Source organism: Lepidochelys kempii, chromosome 9 (assembly GCF_965140285.1).
Source record: "Lepidochelys kempii isolate rLepKem1 chromosome 9, rLepKem1.hap1, whole genome shotgun sequence".
NCBI classification, from domain to species: domain Eukaryota; kingdom Metazoa; phylum Chordata; order Testudines; family Cheloniidae; genus Lepidochelys; species Lepidochelys kempii.
Window position 1 is genome coordinate 73,042,117 of NC_136388.1, and position 24,234 is coordinate 73,066,350.

Below are 24,234 nucleotides of genomic sequence, written 5' to 3' on the forward strand. Positions count from 1 at the left end.
AAGGCGTGACAGAAGATAGTTATAAAATGTAAAAATTTGGAATCGTCATTTGTATGTAAAGTAAACTATTGCAAATGGCCTTTATATTTATTCACTACGTCGGTATATTACCTTTCTGCAAAAGACCACGTGGCTTATTAGGTTGGGTTGAGACATGAAAGCTCGGTATCTTAGGTTGTCAATATTTATCAGGAGTTGTTAGTTAATAAGGAATTAACAACAGATTCCTTCTCTGACGCTTATCAGTTCCTTAAATCTCATTTGCCAGAACTTTGACATTTAAAACTATTCTTGGAAGGGCAAATTAGAAATCAATGACGTGCTCACGAACCTAATATCAATGCAGTATGAAGAAATGTAGATCAGTCTTTGAGGAAAAATGCTGATTGCCTTTATGGAGGGTAAAGAAAATGCACAGATTTAAGATTTCAAAGTTTTTCCTTAATACTCCAGCATTAAACTTTACATTTGGATCTCCATATTAAACTAGCTGAAAGTTTGAGCTAAGGTTTAGGAGATAATAGAGTGGTAATGCTAATGATTAGCCTCTCTGATGCCTGAAATTATGTCTGCTACAGTGAGAAAAAGCTTCACATGCAGCTTCTGGGCATATGCTATTACTCAAAGAGTGGTCTCTCCAGAATCCACATTTTTTGGAAATACCATCCCAATGTTCACACATCTGCAGTCCCAATGCTGTATCCTTCTTCATTGGGGCATAGATACTCAAAGATGCACTGTAAAAGCTTCTAATGCTATTCTCGTGACTCATTGTGCAGAAAGGTCAGAAAGACTGAAACTTGCAAGCTGCATGTCCTGTGAGCTGAGCAGCCTACTGCATTTTAATGGAAGATGGGATGGTGGGCAAATGGCAGGAACCAAACCCTTGTTACCAACCAACATGAAAGTTTGCAGAAAACGAATACATTTCTATGTTTGCTGTGCATAGAAGGGGCCCACAAGCTTCTGAGCACCCCTCATTGAAAATTCTTTCAGTTCTGCAAATATCATTTGGGGCAAGATTTCCAAAAGCTGGCCTCTGTTTTTGTACCCATGAACTAAAGGTGCAGTAATTGAGGGTGCAAGTTTGTACTCGCATCCATTTGTACCCACAGTTGAGGTCATTTGGCCATCTAGATAACTGATTTGGAAATGGAAAAAAGGTAAGATTGGTGGCTTGGCAGAAGATATGTAAAGATGGCTCTGTGCATGACACTCAAGATTAGTATGGGAATCTTTGGTAAACTCTTTGGTCCTAGAAATTAGAAGATACTAGAATTTCCAACGTTTATTGTACTGTCGGGGAAATAAATAATTTTTAAAAGGAGTTAAAATTATTAGTTTATTAATTTTTACTTATATTTTGGCCTTATGCAAACTCTAAACAAAAGGGCATCCATTCAATGCAAAAACTACACTGAAAAGAGTTTAATTTACTCCTGCCAATTTTGGTGGTTTTCAAATCACATTTATTTAGTGTTTAAATATTTTTTCTTGTTGTTGTGTGAAAGTCCCATACAAACAACATGGGGAAACTGAGTATGTATGGAATACAGTAAAAGTACCGTTACACAAAGTGTTGTCAAGTGCAAAGCGTTTGCAAACTGGGGCGGGCGTGGGGTGGAAGAAATATTTTCCCATCCTATGACAGAGAAAATCAGAGGCAAACTTATTGCTCCACCTATTAGTAAGCTTTGACAAAAGAATTGTGAATGAGCCCCCACACCTTTGATTAAGCCCCAGTTTGCCCCTCTTCAATTCTTTTATCTCCTTGACCAGGGAGTATGGCCTCACTGCAGTTCTCCACTCTATCAACTTCCTTCACTATACGTTCTAATTCTCTTATTTCCCTCTCTTTTACACCTGTCAAGAGGCAGATGGAGGAGATAGAAAGAACCAAGACAGCAGACTTGTCTTCGGGATCCAAGAGCAGAGGGAGAGATCAGAAGAGAAGAAATATCCCATTCTACACCTTATTCTCCTGTTAAAGGCAAAGCCCTGTGAACAGAAGATGCTGCTTCTCTCACTATACCTTCTCCTGATGATGACAAGGAAATCAGAAAGGGTAGGGGTGTGGTATTGTTGGCTCCTTGGTGTCTTTGCCACCCATGATTCTTTGGTGAACCAAGCTTAGACTCTGTTTTAACCTCCCCACCTACAATTAAGTGCCAGGAAATTGAAAAGAGCTGTTTCATAGCTGAGTATCTCTTCACAAAGGTTGCAGATTGCCTGACTAGAAGCAGAAGGACTTCCACATCATTGACCTATTCCTGTACGGAAGCCGTTCACTAGATGACCACTAGAACAGGTACGAACAATTGTTTCTGCTTATTGCAAAACATCTTGACTGGATTCAAAAGTAGTTATATTTACCAACTGTCCCAACTGTTTCTGTTGCAGGACAGCAGAAGGAGACTATGACAAATACAATTACTGGTAAGTAGTTTTCCTTTTTATCCTCCATTCTTAATAATCTTGTACCAATAGTTGCTAAACATTTCCAGATTTTTTTTAATTTTCCAAAGCAGTTTTAATTAATAGCAATTCACTATAGACACTTCAAAAACTTTCTTCCTCTTTTTAAAATCATTTTTAGAACTAGCGCGCTGATCCTCATCCCAAAGATGTTAATGGGAGTATACTCTAGCCTGAAAAGAACTTTAGGCTGTCAAAAACCCCTACATTTACTAGCGAATCCAACCTGATTGTGGCATTGTAGCATGATCCTAGACCTTCGTGATTTTTCAGATTGTCAGTGTTGCACAGGACAAGGAAACTATCTCAGTCACTAATGTGGATTCGTACTGGCATAATTATGAGGATCACTTGTAATACAGTATTACCATCTAATCATAAATAACTAACCATAGAATTACAGTTCATATACTTCAGCGCTTAGGCACAGGCACAATGAACTTTAATGTAGGGTGTAGTAGTAGTCTTAACTCCATGTGCCCTTGTTTTTGATGTAGTTAAATGCATTTTGTTTAATCATATGGAAATATGTTTGTTGCAGATACTGGAATTCAAGTGGCCTGACTTTGTTTTAGAGCAAGCAAAGCAATAATATAAAAAGGAATATCTGGAATGTTTAAATTATGGCATGTCCTGTTTTTTCTGCTTGTATTTATTACTGTAATTCAGAGAGAAAGTTTGCAGAAGTTTATCCTCATATTAAAAAAATTATCCTACAAAGATAAAATTAACCAAAATTTGACTTCTGCATTCTTACATTTCTAAAACATACAGTTGAGACATTTAACATTGCCAGTTTAATTTTTTTCAGCACATTAAAAGTATCACGTTATACGATTATTCAGGCATATTAGGGTACATGAGAACTAATACAGTGGTTGCCATTGAAAAAGCCAACATTTCCCAAGAATTACGTATGTCAGTATGAGAGAGACTGCATTATTTCCTAGTTTACATGTGCTGAAATGCTGGGCACCTCTGGTACCATCACTTTTTGTACAGTTAACACAACTGAAAGCCCTTTAATCATCTTTGGATGCAGAGCACAGATATTACTTCCATAAATATAAATGAATTATCTCCAGTTTAAAACAATTTAAGGGACTTTAACTTCAATTGTATATGCTCCTGACTAGCTAATTTTGACTTGTTAAATGCATATTCATATTCAGAGGACCAAATTCAGCCCTCACTTGCAACACCCCTGACTTCACTCAACTAGAAGACACTCCATCTTGCATTTGGCCCCCACACCAGAACTATGTCATCGTGCCTGTATTGAAGGAAGAGGAAGCTGCTTTGTTTTTCTGAAATGATCTATTTCTAGTCAGACCCTGCTTTCACACTAGTCCCATTTAATTGTGTGTGTGTGCACATGCAAGAGTAGTAGTGCCACTGAGTGAAGGAAGTAAAGTGTGAGTAAAGGAAGTGGACTCTGACATTTAATGGAGCTAAGTGAGAAATGTATATTGTATGCCCTTTGTTCCTTGGTCTTTTCTGGCAATTGGGATGCACAGCATTTTGTATTTTAGTTTTAGTTTTTCACTCCATGTTCTGTGGAATAGTAGCAATTCTTCTTGTTCATGACAAAGAATCACAGAGCCCCTATTTTAATGCTTCTGAACAAGGACCAGTGCAAGGAAATGGTGCCTAGATTTTGATCAGTGGGCAAATTCACCATTAGTGTAACTCAGTAGACTTATGCCTGCTGTGCCAGTGATGAATTAGAGTCAGAGGCCCAAATCCTGAGCTGCCATAAATCAGTTTAGTTGCACTGACATCCATGGAGCTATGCTGATTTTCATCAGCTGAGGATTGGGGCCAGACTCTTCAGTGGAACTCCCTTCAAAAGCCATCAAAACTATTACATAATCAGCTGAAGGGGCTTCTGTTGAATTACTAACAGCAAGGGAATCTGCATAGCAAAGGCTGAGCGGCATCTTGCCACCACAATACTTTCAACATGGGAGCAAAGACCAGACTGGGCACAGAAACTGAGGCTTCCCACATTGGTAGTGAAGAATGCAACCAATACATTATTCATAGCCAATCCTTATCTTGATCCTTTGAAAAATCTTATACAGTTGGTATTTATCTAATAATTGCATAAAACATCTGTGAATGAGGGAGTAGAAACTAAACTGATTGGTTCCACCTAACCAATGCATTTTTCAATTACCTGTTTTAGCAAAGGAATGACTCTGGTAAGTTTTCAAAAAGGTGTGGAATCTGTGACATATAATAATTAAGAAAAATGTTTGATACCAACCCCCCTCTTTATTAATTCATTTATCAAAATATGTATCAGTGCAAAATATCAGTTTTGAATTAGCATAAAAACAGTGGGAATCCATGTCCAAAAAAACAAAAAAAGATTTCCAAAGTCAAACAAAAAGTTTTTAATACTGTATTCTTAGCAAGAACATTTTAACAAAGAATGTGTACTTTAACTTAATATGGTACAACAGAGAACCCATACTTAAAAGTTTCCATTATCTAACACTCTACTGCATATTCATTTTTTATCTTAAAAGACCAAAAGCCAAGCTGAACTGAGCATAAAAAAGCATCAATTATAATCCTCATATTACGTCAGCTATTAGGGTTTAGCTCACACTCTTGAATTGGTCGTCTAATGAAAGGACAATTTTTACATCATTGTTTTAAAAAATGTACACACATTTTTCTTTCAAAGGTAATATATTGAGTATCAGCTTCAGTAAACAAAGCTTAATTTATAAACACAGTTGAAACAGCTCTATGTTGAACAGTTTCAGTGATAAACTGGACTTGTATGATGTACAGCCAGTGAGAACATTTGCGGCTTAATAAAATCATTGTGCCATTGCTATACAATAATCACTACCTCCTTTAAAAAAAAAAAGTTAGCTCTTTTGGGGAATAATTCCTTTATGTGCTTAAAAATACTACAACTTCTTTCTATCTTCTGGGACCTAAAAATGATCAGTTGCAACAGGCTTGGTTTGGTATGGTAAGCTTGTAAAAAGTCTCAGTATATCTTAATGACAATACGGCAGTTTTCGATGCAGCAACAGTAAATTGCTTGAAATTGTCCTTCAAGTTTCATGCTACAAATCCTTCACGCAGTACTGAAGGCATCAAAGGTTGGAAGGGATGTCTTTCATGTACTATATGGTCTTCAAATAGTGATCATTATATATTTTTCAACAATAGCTTCCTTCAGTACATAATAGTAGGTTTGACGTATGTTCTGTTTTCTGAAAAAAATAAAAAGTTGGTTATATAGTGATTTATATATTCTATAAATGAAACATTTAGGATTCTTTAACCATGCAGTTTAAATGATCTGATCTTTAAGTGACAACTCTTGGGCTGAGTGTCTTTTACCTCTGGAAAACAGGTGCCCATGCACTTTCGTGACTGGGGCCTTAGAAGGAACTAGAAAGATAGCCTCTTGTGTATGTCACAGTTGGAAATAAGCTTAGTATTCAAGCAGATCCACCTATTTGGTGCATTGACTAGCCTCCTATATATGGTATGAGTTGTAGACTTTCAAATTGGTTTACAAATACTTTTAATCCCAGCAATCTCTCATTATAAACAAACACAGTAGAGACTGGACATTAAATATTTTAAATATCTACTGCCATGTATCACCTCAGCTCCTGCTGCCATCTGCTGCCCCATCTGACTTCTGCCATTCTTTCCAACCTCAGCGTTAGTCTCAAACCAGCTCCCTCCTACAATCCCATCATAGCCCCGGACTTACCCCCACCCTCAGCTTCTTCAGCATACCCTCACTTGCTAAATTCTACTTTTGACCCGTTTTAGTCAAACCCAGCCCTGATCCTAGAGTCATGATCCCTTCTCCCCCCACAGCGAAACTCCCTCTTCATGGCAGCTGTGAGTATCTGGGTTTGGGTTGTGCATCCCCTGAAAACTGGTAGCCACTATCAATGACTTGACAAAAAGCTAGATTTAATCATATCTTTTATTTTTACCCCCATAGGACAATTTTAAAACCAAATGGGGAACAGTTTTAGTTCTAAACTTAAAAGTCCACTCCATGGTCAAATTCCACACTGACAGTCTGACGGCACTGCATGGCAAGGGAGCGGCAAGGCAGATTTTGGTCCTACACATTTGAAAAAAATGGAGAATTGAGAACAATGTTTCTCTTCCCCTCCAATTCCTGACTGACTTATCCCCTCTTTGTACCTCACACTAATGGGACAGATTCTTATCTCTGCACTACAGCCCTCGGGCTGCTTTGTAAATCCGTTGAAATCAGCCACACTGTAGAACCTGGTATGCTTCTAGTGAGACCAAATATGGTTACAGCAAAGAAGAGAGAAGCCACTGTTCCCTTAGGTACAGAATCCTTAAAACTTAACTGACAGTTTTTCCTCTGTTTTTACTTCTGTTTCAGAGGATAGAACCATGTACTTAATGCAGTGTTCAGAGTACCACAGAAATTAATGTAGTTTATGTTGGGAAGAGTAAAATGTGACTATTACAGACCCAACAAAGCCTTCTGCAAAGCCGTGCTTTTGAAGAATAAAACTACGCTGAAAATCAACATGGTAACAGCAGTAAATCAATATGTGTTCCTTAGAAAAATGGTGTTTCACTCAGAACACCCCCCGCACACACACACACACTACTCATTTAATTATTGTCTTTATTTGCAAAGACAAACAGAAATCCACCCACACATATCATGCAAAATGTGCTTGTGTATAGAGCCTATCATGTGTGATCTTCACATTCAGCAGCTTTATGCCCAAAAATAAATAAATGTTAAAATACCCCCAGAAAGCCAAAGTAATATGAATCCATATTCCTATCCAATAAACAGCGAATCAACAATTCATACAGCTAAACCTACTAGTTCTGATTCTGAAGATGGTAGCAAAATGATAATCTTGAGTAGCATTCTGTACAATGTTGACTTCTATCCCATTACTGTTTTACATATGCCAATACTGAATACTCATAAGGAAAGAACCAGTATTGACCTGCTAACTGACACAGATCCTTGGAGCAATCTCAAAGTTTGCCACATTTCAATTTCAAAATGCATTTCAGCTATAATATGAGTGATTTATCATTTAGCAGTAGCTGTCAAAGTAAGCTCCTAGATAAAACAAAAACATCTGGAACCATAAACAGAGGAGAGCAGTAGCTGAATTTTAATCCAAATCTGACATGCTCACTTCATTAGGAACGGGAAACAGCTAATTAGTAATTGAATGTTTCGTGTTTTTAAGAGGGCTCCTACTCTTCAAGCAGAGATGATCTAATATATATTTTGGATGTAAACAAGAATAAAGCTCAAGAAGAGCCAGAGAAAAACATCTCCCAAGGAATGTCTGAGAGCCTGAGAACCTCAGCAGAAGTTAGAGAAATGATTTTTGGGGAATCTATGACTGATAACATTTAGTATCTTGACAGGTTTCAGAGTAACAGCCGTGTTAGTCTGTATTCGCAAAAAGAAAAGGAGTACTTGTGGCACCTTAGAGACTAACCAATTTATTTGAGCATGAGCTTTCGTGAGCTACAGCTCACTTCATCGGATGCATCCGATGAAGTGAGCTGTAGCTCACGAAAGCTCATGCTCAAATAAATTGGTTGCATCCGATGAAGTGAGCTGTAGCTCACGAAAGCTCATGCTCAAATAAATTGGTTGCATCCGATGAAGTGAGCTGTAGCTCACGAAAGCTCATGCTCAAATAAATTGGTTAGTCTCTAAGGTGCCACAAGTACTCCTTTTCATTTAGTATCTTAAGATTTATATGAGAAAGTTTGGGGTATGGGTCAGTAGACATGCACATCTTGTGGCTTTTTTTAAAGCAGATTCACACGAGTTCCTCACACAGCAGGCTGTAGATTATGTCTCCTATTTTTATGTTGTACGTTTAACTAATGCATCGGTACTCATCTGGACCTATTGACATAGCAGATATTGATTGTCATTGAAAATCATAGAAATGCCTTCAGAAGGGCCCTAGTTAGTCCCAGGGGCTTAGTATATATGTGGGAGACCTGATTTAGTAACACAAAAGCTCCGTAATCTGTAAGGAAGTGGCTTCCTTCCTAGTCCCCAGAAGCAAGATTTTCAAAAGTATGTAGGTGCCTAAAGATGCAAATAGGCACTTTTGTAAATTCCACTAGGAATTGGTGCCTAATGCTCATTGACTTTCATTTGAGTTAGACACCGAACTCACTTTAGTGTAGAGCTACGCTACAGCCATCTGTATGTCAGTCAGGGTAAGAAGACGCGTGATCCCTGACCAACATACCTGTGCAATCAGAATGCCCTAGTGTAGTTGCAATTATACTAGCAAACCTGTGCTTTTTCTAGTCTAGTGTGTTTGTCTCATGGTGGAAGGCTTGCTGATATCATTACATCCACACTGGGAGTACTTTCGAGTACTTCCTATACCAGTCAGACCAGTTCTTAGGCACTCTTGAAAAATCCCACCAGACACCAATCTGCAGCTTTAGGCCCCTGAATACCTTTTGTTTATCTGGCTGTAAGGGTACATAGCATTCAGAGAGCACATTCACAAGGTTGGGTTTATATGGACAGCTGGCTGTATACTGGCTTTTCAGTTAACACACAATTCCAAAAAATAAAAATAATAATGCATTTTGGGTGAAACTGAGAAGAAAATAGTTTCAGGTCAAACAAAACATTTTATTTGACCTGAACCAAAATGTTTTCTTTTGGTTTTTGACTTTTTTTTTTTAATTTGTTTTTATGTGACAAAAGGATAGTAATTCAGTCTGAGACACTGCCTCAGGGAAAAAGTTACTTTGTTGAGGGGAAAGAGGACATGAAAGATCTCATGAAAGAGTTCCTTCTTCTCACAATAAACAAATTAAACAGAAAGCTTTTGTTGTGACAAGAGACAGGTTGAAGGGTATCTAAGGATTCATGTACTTTTACAAATATGCAAACATTTCAGAGAGATTTTTGTGGCTCTTTTTTAACGTTTCACAAGCTTTTCAACAGTGACATACAAAATGAAATGCCTTTTCGTCAGCTAGTCAGTAACTGGAACAATGATGCATTAAACCAACCCAGTTAGGAAATGTGAAAAATAGCTCCGATTTTTATATAGCCATCTGAATAGAAAAAATAATAGAATTTTGTTTTAAAATTTCTTAAACTAACTCCAATTTTGCAAATGTTTGTACATTTGAAAAATGGGTACACTTGGATGAAAAACATTTTGCTGTGAACAGTTCAGCTAGTTCGTCTCACTTGGAATGGGAGAGGCTGTGTGTAAAAGCATTCCAAATTATTAGTCAGTATGTAATTACCCAGCTGTACTAACTTACACTCCTCTGCTGTGCATGCTGGGTGAAATTCACCATATGCAAAGGGCTAGTACATGGGGCTATGCACTCTAAGTTCCACATAAACATTATTGTGTGGTTTCAGTGGCACTTAAGTGAAACATAGGCCTTGTATTGGCCCTTCACACAGTGTTGAATTTCACCTTGAGAGATTCTGTGACAAAAGGCACAAGCAAAGTGCTAAATATACACTTTGCTTAATCTGGACACATTTATCTGGAAAACCTGCTTTTTTTCAGCTCACCTTTTAGGGAAGCTGTAGCACTAACTGCTGCTCAGTGTTGAGACTAATTCCAATTCTCTGGTTTAAGGTGTTCTACCTAAAGCACTTCTGTTGAGGCCTAGTTCTCTGGACATCTAAAATGCACTATATTTCTTGATTTTATTCTTGGTAAATGTTAATAACTCTATTATAAATATTTAAAATCTGAGGGTCGGCAATGATTAAATAACTTGCATGAGGGAAATATTGTCTAGGGGTCTGGATTTTAATACTGAAACTGGCTTGCTATTTAAATTTTGGCACAAACTTCTCTAAGCTTCAGTTTTCCAATCTGTTAAATGGAAGCAATGCCATTACTTCACTTCATAGGAGTATTCTGAGGCAAAATGAAGTAGAATTCACACACTGTGCTCTTAAAGACAAACAGCGAGGACTAGAATTAGACCTCCTCATTCCCAGTCATTCTTCTAGACCTGGGGCTGTTGGATTTTTTTTGTTTTTACACATTACAGCTCTATTTACCACACAAAGTTGACAATCTCTGTTCTAGCATGTTTGCAAGTATACCACCAGTAGGTATGTGGAGTTTATATTCAAATACCAACACTTCATTCAGAATTGGCATTCCCTTAATGACTTTGGTGAAGCTTAGTGATTGTAAATATGAATCTGAATATGGAGACTTTGGTATATTATGGCCATCCTGTGTCTACAAGGTTCTGTTTGGTAATATACAGATAATGAGTAATTTAAATGTTTCTTGTTTCAAGAGCACTTATCAGACATCAGAAACAATTCTGTATTACTAGTTGTGCTATTAAACTTCACTGTATGGCATTCTCTAATTCCACACAACCCCCACCTACAAGAAGTTTAAGTTTTAAAAGCATCCTTGATGCGGTTTGTAGGAGAAAGGCAATGAGATACGGACAAAAATTCATAGTACTGAAGAATATTCAGTATCTCGTCCCCATAGCCAACTGCAACCGACATAGCATTTTATGGTATTATATAGTCAAGATTTGAATAAATCTGTGTGCAATAAATGTATTCTTTTATTAGGTTTATCCCTTAATCAAATATTCATTTATGTTGGCTTCATTCTATTAAAAAATGAAATTACACAAAGGTGAGCAACTCTGTAGATTTACAGTAGTTTAAAGCTTAATCTCATTCTCTAGGGGTAATATTGACAATATAAAAAGTGCATAAATGATATTCCCTAACACTGAAAAATGCTTATGAGCCCCCTGTGCATTTTATACTGTTTTACAACCTACAGTGAAATGCATGACTCGCTTAATAAGCAAGACCTTTAGAAAGCTTCCCCCCACCTCCTGCAATGTATAACGTAAGTAAAGATCTCACAGTTCCTATGTGAGCCATATCCTGTCTTAATTATTGTAATTTTCCTGTAGGATTATGTTTTCTTTCCTAACAGAGTGGTCATTTGAAGGTATGTGTATTTCTCTTTTTTCCACAATGTAATTGTTTAATCATTTTGAAGGCTTAATTTATATTAAACGGAACAAAATCTACAGGCAGTAGTTACCATTTCCATATATTTTCAAATTTCATACTTAATTTTAGGATGTAGCTATTCAGGCCTGTCTGTAAAGGCCTATACTCTAAGAATTTAGGTGTATTCTTATCACTTAGCTAGTTATAGAGGTATAAAAGAAAGAAAGAAAGAAAGAAAGAAAGAAAGAAAGAAAGAATCAAAATCACTGTCTGCTGGTGTAAGGTCCTTCTCTTACTGTGACAGTCTGAGGCCCTGTTCCTGGGCTAAGGCCTTTGGCTAAGCAACAGAGGCAGCCATAAGCTGGACTGGTCACCTCCTCACATTCCAAAGTAGTCACATTGAAATAAGGTGCTATTGGGCTATTAGGAATACAATCCTGTCCTGATAGTGCCTGTCACCTCCAGAGAAAGGGAAGTGCCTAGAAAATGTAAAAGGAAACTTAGTTTGATAGCATCCTGTCTGGCAAGAACTCACTTATCAATAGCTGGGATGTGAAATCCTCACTTCTGTATTGTTTTGTCATTATAGTTCCCACTTCGCTATTGTTTGTCTGTATAATTTCTGTCTGGTTCTGTGATTGTTCCTGTCCGCTGTATAATTAATTTTGCTGGGTGTAAACTAATTAAGGTGGTGGGATATAATTGGTTACATAATCATGTTACAATATGTTAGGATTGGTTAGTTAAATTTCAGGAAAATGATTGGTTAAGGTACAGCTAAGCGAACTCAAGTTTTACTATATAGTCTGCAGTCAATCAGGAAGTGGGTGTGTGGTGGGGGAAATGGGAACAGGGGTGGGGAAATTGGAATCATGTTTGGCTAAGGGCAGGAATGGGAACAGGGATACAGGGGTAAGGCTCTGTGGTGTCAGAGCTGGGAAGGGGGACACTAAGGAAGGAAACTGGAATCATGCTTGCTGGAAGTTTACCCCAATAAACATCGAATTGTTTGCACCTTTGGACTTTGGGTATTGTTGCTCTCTGTTCATGCGAGAAGGACCAGGGAAGTAAGTGGGTGAAGGAATAAGCCCCCTAACAATTTATCCCTCTTTTTTCTGCAAGCCCATTTCTTCTGGTCTGTCTCCTTTCCCCATCCCCAAATAAGTGTGCGAAGTCTGACATTTTCAGCCTACTATTCTTGACAGTGCTCCTTTAAGAAAAATGAGGGAGGCAAACAAGCACAGAATCACCTTTCTATAAAACACTTTTCTCTGCAGTTTTTTTAATGAAAAACTGTATTTGTCTTATTAACACAGGATGTGTCCCTTTTCTGTTTCCCTAACCCCACTGCTGTTGTGGTTTGCACATCCTTGTGCAGAGGGCTGGCAACCTGTACCTAAAATGTGATTTTTTTTAATGAGTTACAAAAGTCAAGGGCAAGTCGACCATACATTGAATACAAGATACACAGGTGTTGGACTACAAATGCCCATTTGAACACACAGCAAGACAGTGTTGTAGTTAGCACTGAGGCAAGATTCAAGCCTCCTGAAGCTTCATCTCTGAAAAAATTCAGTTTTTTTCCCTAGTTCTCCATAAAGTAAAAAACAAAACCAACTCTCTCGTTCACCCACACCCAAAAAATGTTCCATATGAAATGTCCAGTTAACATGCAGGTTAAGAGTAGTGGTATAGTTATTTTAAAACCACTGTATTTATATTTTACTCTAAAGAGTTCTTTAATAATGTATGAGAATTGTAAGCTCCTAGCTGGTGACTAGCAAACAAGCTGCTTTGGTTTAGAAGTCTCATGAGATGCATATAGCTTTTGCTATCCTTATATCAAGTATAGGCTTAATTTCTGATGCTTTTGTTACAATACATGGAAGAGATCATCTGACACTTTAATAATTGAACCATTACAGTATTTTTTTCAGAAAAATTATTCTTGTAACATTACAAAATTAAGTAGTACAAATGAACCACTGGAATCCTTACTCATCCATGATAGCCAAGGCTGAAAACACCAGTGGATCCACTGACTTTCTAAAAGGAGTTCTTGGCATGGGGGGAGGTGCTTGGACTAATTTAGCAGAACAGAGGGGTATCATGTGTCTGCCTGGGGAAGCTACCACTATGTAGGGGTCTCACAAAACAAAAAGTTCTGTTGAACACAAAGGAAATGACAGACACACTAATTTTTTTTAACTCTACTCACAGTTTAAGGATCTTGCAGAAAATACCAATGCAGCCAGAGTGAGAAGACTACTTTATGGGAACAGGCATGAATGAGACAAGGCAGGATATATATAGAAGAGATAAAATGAGGCTTGGGCAGGAGGGGGAAGATATTTGAGAGCCTGCTGGGTAGCAGGAAAAATATTACGGCTCTATTAAATGAAGAGGCAAGGTGCCAGTCTCAAAGTGCCGGATCCGATTCCCTCACTCCCCCCACCACCACCCCGACACACACACACACACTTTCACAGGGCTTGGCCTGTTCTTACTGAAGCTCTGGCATTGACTTCAGTGGGAGTAGGACCATGGAACTCAGTCCCACAAGGTGTTGAACTTCTCTCTTATGAGAAGCTGAGTACCTCAACCACCACTGAATGCAACAGTGTAGGATGCACCTGGAAGCAGAACTTGGTACAGTGACAAAGTGTTGGACTAAACTGATTTTTTTTTAAACTGGGCTGGTTTCTGTTTGTCACAGAGGCTGGATTTTACAATTGTCTTTGATACATTGGGATACTAAAAAAGTAACTGTTGGGTTCCAGCAGATTTATAAATAAATAATAGATGGCAAAATAAATTCTAAAGTTAAATAGTCCTTTATCTTTGCCAAATGTGTAAAGAAGCAAAAAGTTATTGATGTTTATTGACAGTCCTCTTGTTAAATATAGTCCTGGCTTTTTCAAAAACAAAAATTACAGTAGCATTGTGTCACCTTCCCTTGTATTTTATGGTGTATTTCTCAATATATTTTATTAAATTACAGAAAGGTCAGGTCGCCAATAGTGTCATCTGTTTACTGAAATGTGGGGCCTTCATACTTTGTGTGTTGTTTCACCTGGTATTAATCTGTTTATAAAAAGTAAGGTAATGTTCTTTGATGATTGTATCAATATCCCCAACAATGAAATACAGTCATACAAAAGTTAACTAAGGTATAAACATGCAAAAGGAGAAGTCTCCCTGCGATCATAAAATCATGTTATTTTCTGTTCAGCAGTTCATGTTACTGCTGTTCATGCTAATTAATTAAAGGAGCTGTTGCTGTAATGCGCAAACAGGGAATCTGAGAAACTGAGAGGGCTTTTAGGTCTCTGAGTGAAGTTAAGTCAATCTGGGTGCGGGCAATCAAATGTAATGAAATCACTTGTCAGTGCTAAGCTTGCAAAAACTGTGAAGTTTGACTAGGGAGTAAAAGGATTATAATTAGATTTCCAATAGGATAATAACTAAATGGCAGAAAGCAGTAAAGAGAAAATATTACTTTGTTAGCTAATGGGGCTGCTGTTCAGTTTTAGTTTTTATCAGCACACTTGTAGTTGTGCTAATTTAATTTGCTTTTATCAGCAAAAATGCACTACTCAAATGGTACTTGAATGTCATTTGCAAAAATCATTGATCTGAAGGTACACTTAATGACACCCAGTATGTTTGTTTTATGTGAAACGGAGATTGGTTGATAAAAAGGTTGACATGCTATCTTTCTGGCCCACAAGTAAGTTATGGAAAGAGGAATGGAACGGTATTTGTGTGCGTTCATCGCCCTTTCCTTCACCGTTCACCGACGCAGTGGGCGTCACCGCAAGAGCAACTATTACTTTTTTAATTTGTCAGCTGAAAAGATTTATCCATGTTAAGCCATACTCAGCTGATAGACTAAACATTTAGGAGGATTGTGGGTATAATTATTGAGAAAGTTACATATATGGATTGGACTACAGAGAATTCTTTCCTGGGTATCTGGCTGGTGAATCTTGCCCACATGCTCAGGGTTTAGCTGATCGCCATATTTGGGGTTGGGAAGGCATTTTCCTCCAGGGCAGATTGGAAGAGGCCCTGGAGGTTTTTCGCCTTCCTCTGTAGCATGGGGCACAGGTCACTTGCTGGAGGATTCTCTGCTCCTTGAAGTCTTTAAACCACGATTTGAGGACTTCAATAGCTCAGACATAGGTGAGAGGTTTTTTGCAGGAGTGGGTGGGCGAGATTCTGTGGCCTGCGTTGTGCAGGAGGTCAGACTAGATGATCATAATGGTTCCTTCTGACCTTAATATCTATGAATCTATGACTATCGGGACAAAATTACAGATCAATTAACATAGAGAAAAGGAACCAACTAAACTGAAAAGATTTATAATGCATATCAGAATCCTAGTACATGAACAGCTTGCATTAATAAAATCATTTTAAGAAATGAGCATAAAATATGATGTGACTTAATTACTGTGAAAGGTGGTCATGCAATATTTCTGTAATTGTCCTTTAAACCTTCTTAAGGAGATACTGGCAGTGGAACTAATTGAATTTCAAAGGAAAAGCACTGTGTGAATGATAGATTTCTGTCCAACAGAGCTACTGACAACAGAAAAAGAAAAGGAGTACTTGTGGCACCTTAGGAGACCAACCAATTTAATTGAGCATAAGCTTTCGTGAGCTACAGCTCACTTCACTGAAAGCTTATGCTCAAATAAATTGGTTAGTCTCTAAGGTGCCACAAGTACTCCTTTTCTTTTTGCGAATACAGACTAACACGGCTGCTATTCAGAAAAAGAAAAGCCTTCACTGATGCCAGAGATTTTTTGCTATGAGCTGTAGATATTTTTTGGAAATAGCTTTGTATTAGGGATGCATGAATTGTTACCCCTACAAACAAAGCAAGAAAATGAAGATGGTGATGGAGAATATATTTAAATTGTTAAAGACTAAAGGGCAGTTTTAGCTGCCAAGTTTTGTAAAACTGTAATCAAAAGAAAATGGAAAAAGATAATACAGTATCAACATAGAGTAAAAGGATATGGGACACAGAGCTACATAGCAGAATTGCAGTGAAAGCCAAAACAAAGCTTAATACTGTATTAGCTAGAGAGGGCTTCGTAATAGCCATTTTACAAGCTCATTGTGGATTTGTAAGAGTACTATCTAAGCTTTATGTATGAACAGAATTGTCTGGAAAGGCTTTAGGGCAGTCATTTGTTACTAGTGATATACTATGTTTAAGAGGAGTTCTGGTAATATTTCTACTCTTATTTTGCTGCATGAAGGAAAGAAAAACTTTTTTTGTGGTTGGACCTAACCTTCTGTTAGAGCTGAAATTGTGGTTTTGTGGTGCTGTTAATACTAGACGTGTGCACCAACATACAAAAAGATTCTTGGATATCTATAGACACTATTCTGTGTAATAATTTTGGCATTTGTGCTTAGCTATATTTGCACTTCTAATGATGATTTTAAATATATATGGTATGTATATATTTGTGTACACAACCCTCTGATTTACATGAGGGTAAACAGAGAGACTAAAACTATCTCAAAAGATGTGCAATTCTAAAAGGCATGTAAAATCACAAGGATATTACACCTTTTGGATTAAACCTACATACGTGCTAGTTTGGCAGTGAAGTATGAGATTTGCTTACACTATATTAAAAATAGTTTAATACCTGCACATCTAAATTTACTGTGTTTTTTAAATTGTTTTCTAGATTAAACAAAAAATGAACTAACAGACTGTTCTGCAATTTCTGCATTTGTCATCAGGCATGAAAAATTAAACCAAGCTGATGCTGCAATGAATCTCATTTCTCTGGAATACCACAAATTATAGATTTTTAAATAACAGCGTGAAGTATACTGCACCTTGCATTGCTGCACTGTCATGTTGAGTTCCATTGTGTTCTATTTCCATGTCTGGGATTCCAGCATCTGAAAAATGTGACACTTAAGATTAATGTCTTTGTCTTTCCTTGATGCAGCTTTAGAAAAATACTAATTGCAAACCAGGATGATCTTTAACTTACACTAGTCCTGCATAAAACATTGGCATTTCACAGAATTTCCAGTAGTAAATTGTTTACCAAATGTGAAAAAGTACTTCCAGTCTTATAGTGAATTATTTTTAACATACTGCACATATTCTCTGGTGATTCTCAGCATATGTTATTAATATGTCAATGAAATTCTCTTTTGGAGTACTGGTGCTATCTCTCGCATCAACAAAATGGAAATTAAGATGTGGAAAATACTAAACTAAATTGCCCCATCCTAGCAGCGTACTTGCAAAGCAAAATTGTAGATAGGGCAGCCAATGCCGTTGAGAGTGTCAAATGGTATGATTTGAAGCCATTGTACACTGTTACCTCCTTGCCCTAATTTTATGTCATGATAATGTCTTTAAAATATCCCCCTAAAGAATACTAGCAGTATATCATATATATGTTATAGTTATTTAAATGTTTTTTCTCAAGCTTGTATTAACCTCTACTGTGTGTGTGTGTATGTATGTGTGTATATATATATACAGACACACACTCACACACACTTCAAGCAGAAATTGTATAAGATTTCTTTCCAAGTCTTTTCTAAGACTGCTTTAGGTCCCAAAGCAAAATTATATATGTTTAATAATTTGAAATGTGAAGCACTTCCAAATCTCTGAAAGGAAACTCCCATCAAACTGATTGCACTCTTATTCCCAAGTTAGGAGTGATGTTCTAACGATGTAACACACACACATATACACACCTGAACCATAGTTTAATGCTGATAATGTCTTTGTAGGCAGTGTTTGTGGGTGCTTTGGGGCTCAAACACCCAGGAGTGTTGGGATAACAGATGCCACTATACCACTCAATGCCATCAAGGATTAACATGAGGAGTATGTGATTGGAATTCATGCCCTCCCCCATCCTGTGGAAACATCTGCTTTCCCTTTATAATACAGCACTTAGAAACTTCGGCAGAGCCCATTTAAAAGGGACCTGTAAATATACTTTAAGGAGTCATACAATTTTAGAATGTTGTGCTAAATGCCCCAATAACTATTCTGCTAGTTTAAAACTTACCTTTATTTTTAACTCCTTTAGGTCTGTGACATCCAGACTTGCCAGTACTTGTTTGGTATTATGGACCAGCATGCACTCAGCTGGTCACATCACAACCACCACTAAACCCTCATTAGGGACCAGTGCAGCGCCACACAAGAAGGTAAATTCCATACTTGTACAGTATTGCAAAGTTTTTAATATTTTTATCATATATATAGAATAATATTTACCAAACAAAAATCACAAATGACTGTAGCCAAATGGGCTTTCCTTACCCATACTGGCATTTGTATGGGTCCGATGTCACCAGCAGAGTGCATGCTGATACATCGCACAGGGAGAGAGTCACTGGTCTGAATGTCATAGATCTGAAGGAATAAATAAGAACAAAGGCTGTGTTTTAAACTTGCAATAACGTGAATGTCCTCCTTTCCTAATTATCTGGGGGCATTCAGCACATATTTCTGAAGGGTTTTATTAGCCTTTTAAAATATATGCTGTTTGTTCATAAAACAACAAAATCACCTGTAACTAACACTAGTATCTGTTACAGGGACAGACCATCAGAGTTAATGTAAAAAAAAAAAAAATTCCTCACAAATCACCCTTCAAATTTTATGGGCATAAAATTGTATCTGCAATTAAATTGTGGTGTTGGGTGCTAATGAGCTACCTGATTTACCAGTGAAATCAGATTAACATCTAAATACAAAAAGAAAAGGAGGACTTGTGGCACCTTAGAGACTAACAAATTTATTTGAACATAAGCTTTCGTGAGCTACAGCTCACTTCAAGCATTTGTGCTTCTTGCAGGTGTTAATGTATAGACATCTACCTGATTGCAAATTAAGAAGTTGTCTAAATGTCTAAAGGAGCACAATTAATTGTAGATTTAACTATATGCTGATAAAATTAGTGGAGTATTGACAACCCTGAATTGATTTTCAGAAATGCTGAGCATCTACAAATTCCAGTGAAGTCAATGGGAGCTGCAGATCCTTGGCACCTCTGAAAAAAATCAAGCAAATGGATCTTAGGTTATATAAAGATTCAGTTTATCCAACACAGTCATCAGTTGACTGGCTGTGTAAACCTTTTGCTACAGAATCTGAAACTAAGTGAAAACTAGCTAGTTTCAGTTTCAAACACAGAAACAGAAGTGCTAACTTTTGTTCAGATCTCTTTAGAGTCAATATTTTTTAATATCACTTGATAGAACTTTTTGTCCTTTGTTATTCACACATTTCTGGCAATTGTGTGGTTTTGTTTTACACTACTTGAGAAGGCTGTGAACCTAAACAGTCACAAAGATTTACACCATGTAGGGCTTGTCTACACTGGCACTTTACAGCGCTGCAACTTTATCCCTCAGGGTGTGAAAAACCACCCCCATGAGCGCTGCACGTTTCAGCGCTGTAACATGCCAGTATAGACAGTGCACCAGTGCTGGAAGCGCGTTCCGAGCTATGCCCCTCGTGGAGGTGGGTGTTTTAGAGCGCCGGGAAAGCTCTCTCCCCGTGCTCTGCTGCAACCACACAAGCCACGTTAAAGCTTTAATGTTGCCAGTGTAGACAAGCCTGTAGTAAGCTTAATAAGTCTTCAGTCTGAACAAGTTCATCGTGAGTTTGAAAAAGCTGAACTTTTAGAAGGCAATTCAATAGTCATGAAACTGAATCTGCACAGATGGGAAAGTCACAGAACCTCATGCAAACTCAAACCAACAGGTTTCAGAGTAGCAGCCGTGTTAGTCTGTATTCGCAAAAAGAAAAGGGGGACTTGTGGCACCTTAGAGACTAACCAAAAGCTTATGCTCAAATAAATTGGTTAGTCTCTAAGGTGCCACAAGTCCTTCTTCAAACCAACAAGTTTCTCACAGCCCCAGCCATCACTATAACAGGTTTCTAGGGTAATAATGTGTAGTATGTCTTGGCATTCCTGCACTATTTGTATGTCTGCCCTCCTCTCTCTTTCTAGATCTAGGCTTACTTATTTTTTCTTGTTTAATTCATGACCCAGAGTACTTGAGGACTTAAATTTGGTTTTTAATTACTTCTGGACAAGGCTCGTGTTTAAAAACTAGACTGGTTTTTGCATCCCTAGTGCTATTTTGTATTTTCCAGCTAATTAGAACTGATAAACCCTCATTCTAACTTAACTGGCAAAGTCCAACTGAGACATTACCGTTTAACATCCTGAGGCCGTCACCCGCCGTGGCCTGTTTAAGTGCCTGTTCCACTTGTTCTCTCCTCTTTGATTCAAACTCCAGGGCTTCCTGCAATTTTCTCTTTGCTTTTTTCTCTTTCTTCAAGCGCTTTTGAATTGTGGCTGGAAAGTAAATATAGTGCAAAGACTTCATTAAATAGTTCTAAGTAAAGCCCAAATAATGCTTTCATAACAAAGATACTCATCAGCTGACGCTCAAGCTCTGTGGAGCCAGGAGAGGAAAATACCAGAAATGGGTCCATTACAAAAATTATAGCTCCATATCCAAAATGTGAAAATGTTTGGATCATAAAATTTTAAACGTCCTGATCCTGCTATCCTCAATGAGAGTGAGCAGTCCCATTGATGTCACTATACCACCCAGTGTAGGCAGAATCAGGCTGAGGGATCAGCAGTGAAATTTGGACTAGTTTTGGATTTGCATTTCACGAAGTCTGAGGGAGTTTGGACTCGGAGTTTTGTTTTACACCCAGTCTAATAAAAATGTAATTTCCTAGCAATGACTTAAGTATCTAGTCTTCCATTCCAACTCTTCCTTTCATCATTGAGAATATTAGACCCACCTTCCCCAGTGACTGTTTGCTTTCTACATACAACTCCAATTACATTAGTAATCTCTGCACAGCATGTGTCAGATGCTGGGACCAGTGATATTCATATAGACATACCAGAGCATTTATTTACTACTTTGACATCCAGTGGTATTTTCCAGTATTAAAAGGAAATGGAATTTGCTATGTTTGAATTCCCAGGTACCATAAAATCTGGAATGATCAATAATATAAATACTATTATTGAGTTGGGGTGAAACCTTATTGAATCTGGTGGGCATGACAGTGTCCTTCATTCACGATAAATGTAAGAAGCAGTCAGACTCATTTTGGAATAAAAAGTCTAAAACTGCAGGTGCCACGGCCACTTGCAAGGCCAGTCAAAGCTATGTGGATGGAGGTATTGCACTGGGAACTGAATGCAAAAGCAGGGGTTGGGTATTGTTTGGTGGAGGTGTCTGTATTTGTAAGCAGAAGCAGCCCAAGATAGGCAGAGAAGGAGAAAGCAAGGAGACAATCAGAACAGTAGCAGGAGCATATTTCTGAGATAAAGCCCAGAGAAAGAGCTTTTTGGGCACAGTGTTAACTGGAAAGAGGCTTGGAACTGTCAGTAAAAAGACTGCCTCCTGCTGTTTGATTCTTACTGTGTTCAGGAAAACAGGCCTTTGTACATTATTTGTATTTAAATAACAAAACAAATCACGATTGCATCGAAGCAATATCTGATTCTGTCATCAATTTCTCCTCCTAACAGAAACAACCACCACACCCAGAATGTTGGTCAAACACTCGGGTCAAAATAGGTAAAAGTATTATAAGAATAATACCTAGCTCTTAAATACTACTTTCTCATCAGTAGACATCAAAGCACTTCACAAAGGAGTTATGTATTATTATCCCTGTTGAACAGATGGGAAAACTGGGGCACAAAGAAGTGCAGTGACTTGCCCAAGGTCACCCAGAAGATCAGTGGCAGAGCTATCCGTTGGAATGCCATTTTCTCTAAAGAGCTCAAAAAATGAAAATGCTTTTCCTGAAACTGCTTCAGGACCCTTTATAAAAGTTGGGAAGATTAAGACCTAGATTCAGCTACCCTGCTTCAAGATGAGTTTAGTCTTACTCTGCATGAAGTCCTATTGTTTCATTGGGGGGCCGGCTTGTAAAGAACAGTGCTACATGCCTTGAAGAAGGGTGAATCAGTCCCTCAAATATTAACTGAGAGCATTAAATGAGAAAGACAAGCAGGATGGAGGAAGGGATGCTATTTTATATATTAAGAATATATACTTGTTTTGAGGTCCAGCAATAGGTGAGAGACAGAACAATTGAAGGTCTCCTGGTAAAGATAGAAGGGGTAAAAAAAATAGGGGTAATGTCACAGTACGGGTCTACCGTAGACTATCCAGTCAGGAAAGTGTTGGATAAGGAATAACAGAAATATCCAAAACACAAGACCTGATAGTAATGGTGGACTTTAACTACCCAGACATCAGTTGGGAAAGAATATGGCAAAACACAAAATTTGCAATAAGTTCCTGGAAGGTATCGGGGGAAACTTTTTGTTTCAGAAAGTGCAGGAAGTACCCAGAGGGACAGCCGTTTTAGGCTTGAGTCTGAGCAGCAGGGAGAAATTGGGAGCAAATACGAAGATGGAGGGCAATTTGGGTGATCGTGACTCTGAAATGATAAATTTCATGATTCTAAGGAAAGGAAGGAGTGAGAGCGGGAGAATAAGCATGGAGCAGGTCCTCAAAGAATCAATCCTGAAGCACTTATATGAGAGGAAAGTGATCAGGAACAGTCAGCATGGATTCACCAAGGGAAGGTCATGCCTGACTAATCTAATCGCCTTCTATGATGAGATTACTGGTTCTGTGGATGAAGGGAAAGCAGTGGATGTATTGTTTCTTGACTTTAGCAAAGCTTTTGACACGGTCTCCCACAGTATTCTTGTCAGCAAGTTAAAGAAGTACGGGCTGGATGAATGGACTATAAGGTGGGTAGAAAGTTGGCTAGATTGTCGGGCTCAACGGGTAGTGATCAATGGCTCCATGTCTAGTTGGTAGCCGGTGTCAAGTGGAGTGCCCCAGGGGTCGGTCCTGGGGCCGGTTTTGTTCAATATCTTCATAAAGGATCTGGAGGATGGTGTGGATTGCACTCTCAGCAAATTTGCGGATGATACTAAACTGGGAGTAGTGGTAGATACGCTGGAGGGCAGGGATAGGATACAGAGGGACCTAGACAAATTGGAGGATTGGGCCAAAAGAAATCTGATGAGGTTCAATAAGGATAAGTGCAGGGTCCTGCACTTAGGACGGAAGAACCCAATGCACAGCTACAGACTAGGGACCGAATGGCTAGGCAGCAGTTCTGCAGAAAAGGACCTAGGGGTGACAGTGGACGAAAAGCTGGATATGAGTCAACAGTGTGCCCTTGTTGCCAAGAACGCCAATGGCATTTTGGGATGTATAAGTAGGGGCATAGCGAGCAGATCGAGGGACGTGATCGTCCCCCTCTATTCGACATTGGTGAGGCCTCATCTGGAGTACTGTGTCCAGTTTTGGGCCCCACACTACAAGAAGGATGTGGATAAATTGGAGAGAGTCCAGCGAAGGGCAACAAAAATGATTAGGGGTCTGGAACACATGACTTATGAGGAGAGGCTGAGGGAACTGGGATTGTTTAGTCTGCAGTAGAGAAGAATGAGGGGTGATTTGATAGCTGCTTTCAACTACCTGAGAGGTGGTTCCAGAGAGGATGGTTCTAGACTATTCTCAGTGGTAGAAGAGGACAGGACAAGGAGTAATGGTCTCAAGTTGCAGTGGGGGAGGTTTAGGTTGGATATTAGGAAAAACTTTTTCACTAGGAGGGTGGTGAAACACTGGAATGCGTTGCCTAG

At 38.4% G+C, this 24,234-nt stretch overlaps 1 protein-coding gene across 7 annotated transcripts in view; it reads right to left on the bottom strand.

Moving 5' to 3' along the window:
* Positions 1-4,899: 4,899 nt before the first annotated feature.
* DACH2 (dachshund family transcription factor 2) overlaps positions 4,900-24,234 on the bottom strand; it is a 457,244-nt gene continuing 437,909 nt past the window's right edge. For all 7 annotated transcript variants that reach the window (XM_073360874.1, XM_073360876.1, XM_073360878.1 and 4 more), the window contains 3 exons: positions 20,743-20,886; positions 17,375-17,440; positions 4,900-5,714 (listed from right to left, as the gene is read on the bottom strand). In XM_073360874.1, the coding sequence (XP_073216975.1) occupies positions 5,677-5,714; positions 17,375-17,440; positions 20,743-20,886 (248 nt within the window). In that variant the 3' untranslated portion in view covers positions 4,900-5,676. The remainder of the gene's footprint in view (positions 5,715-17,374; positions 17,441-20,742; positions 20,887-24,234) is intronic.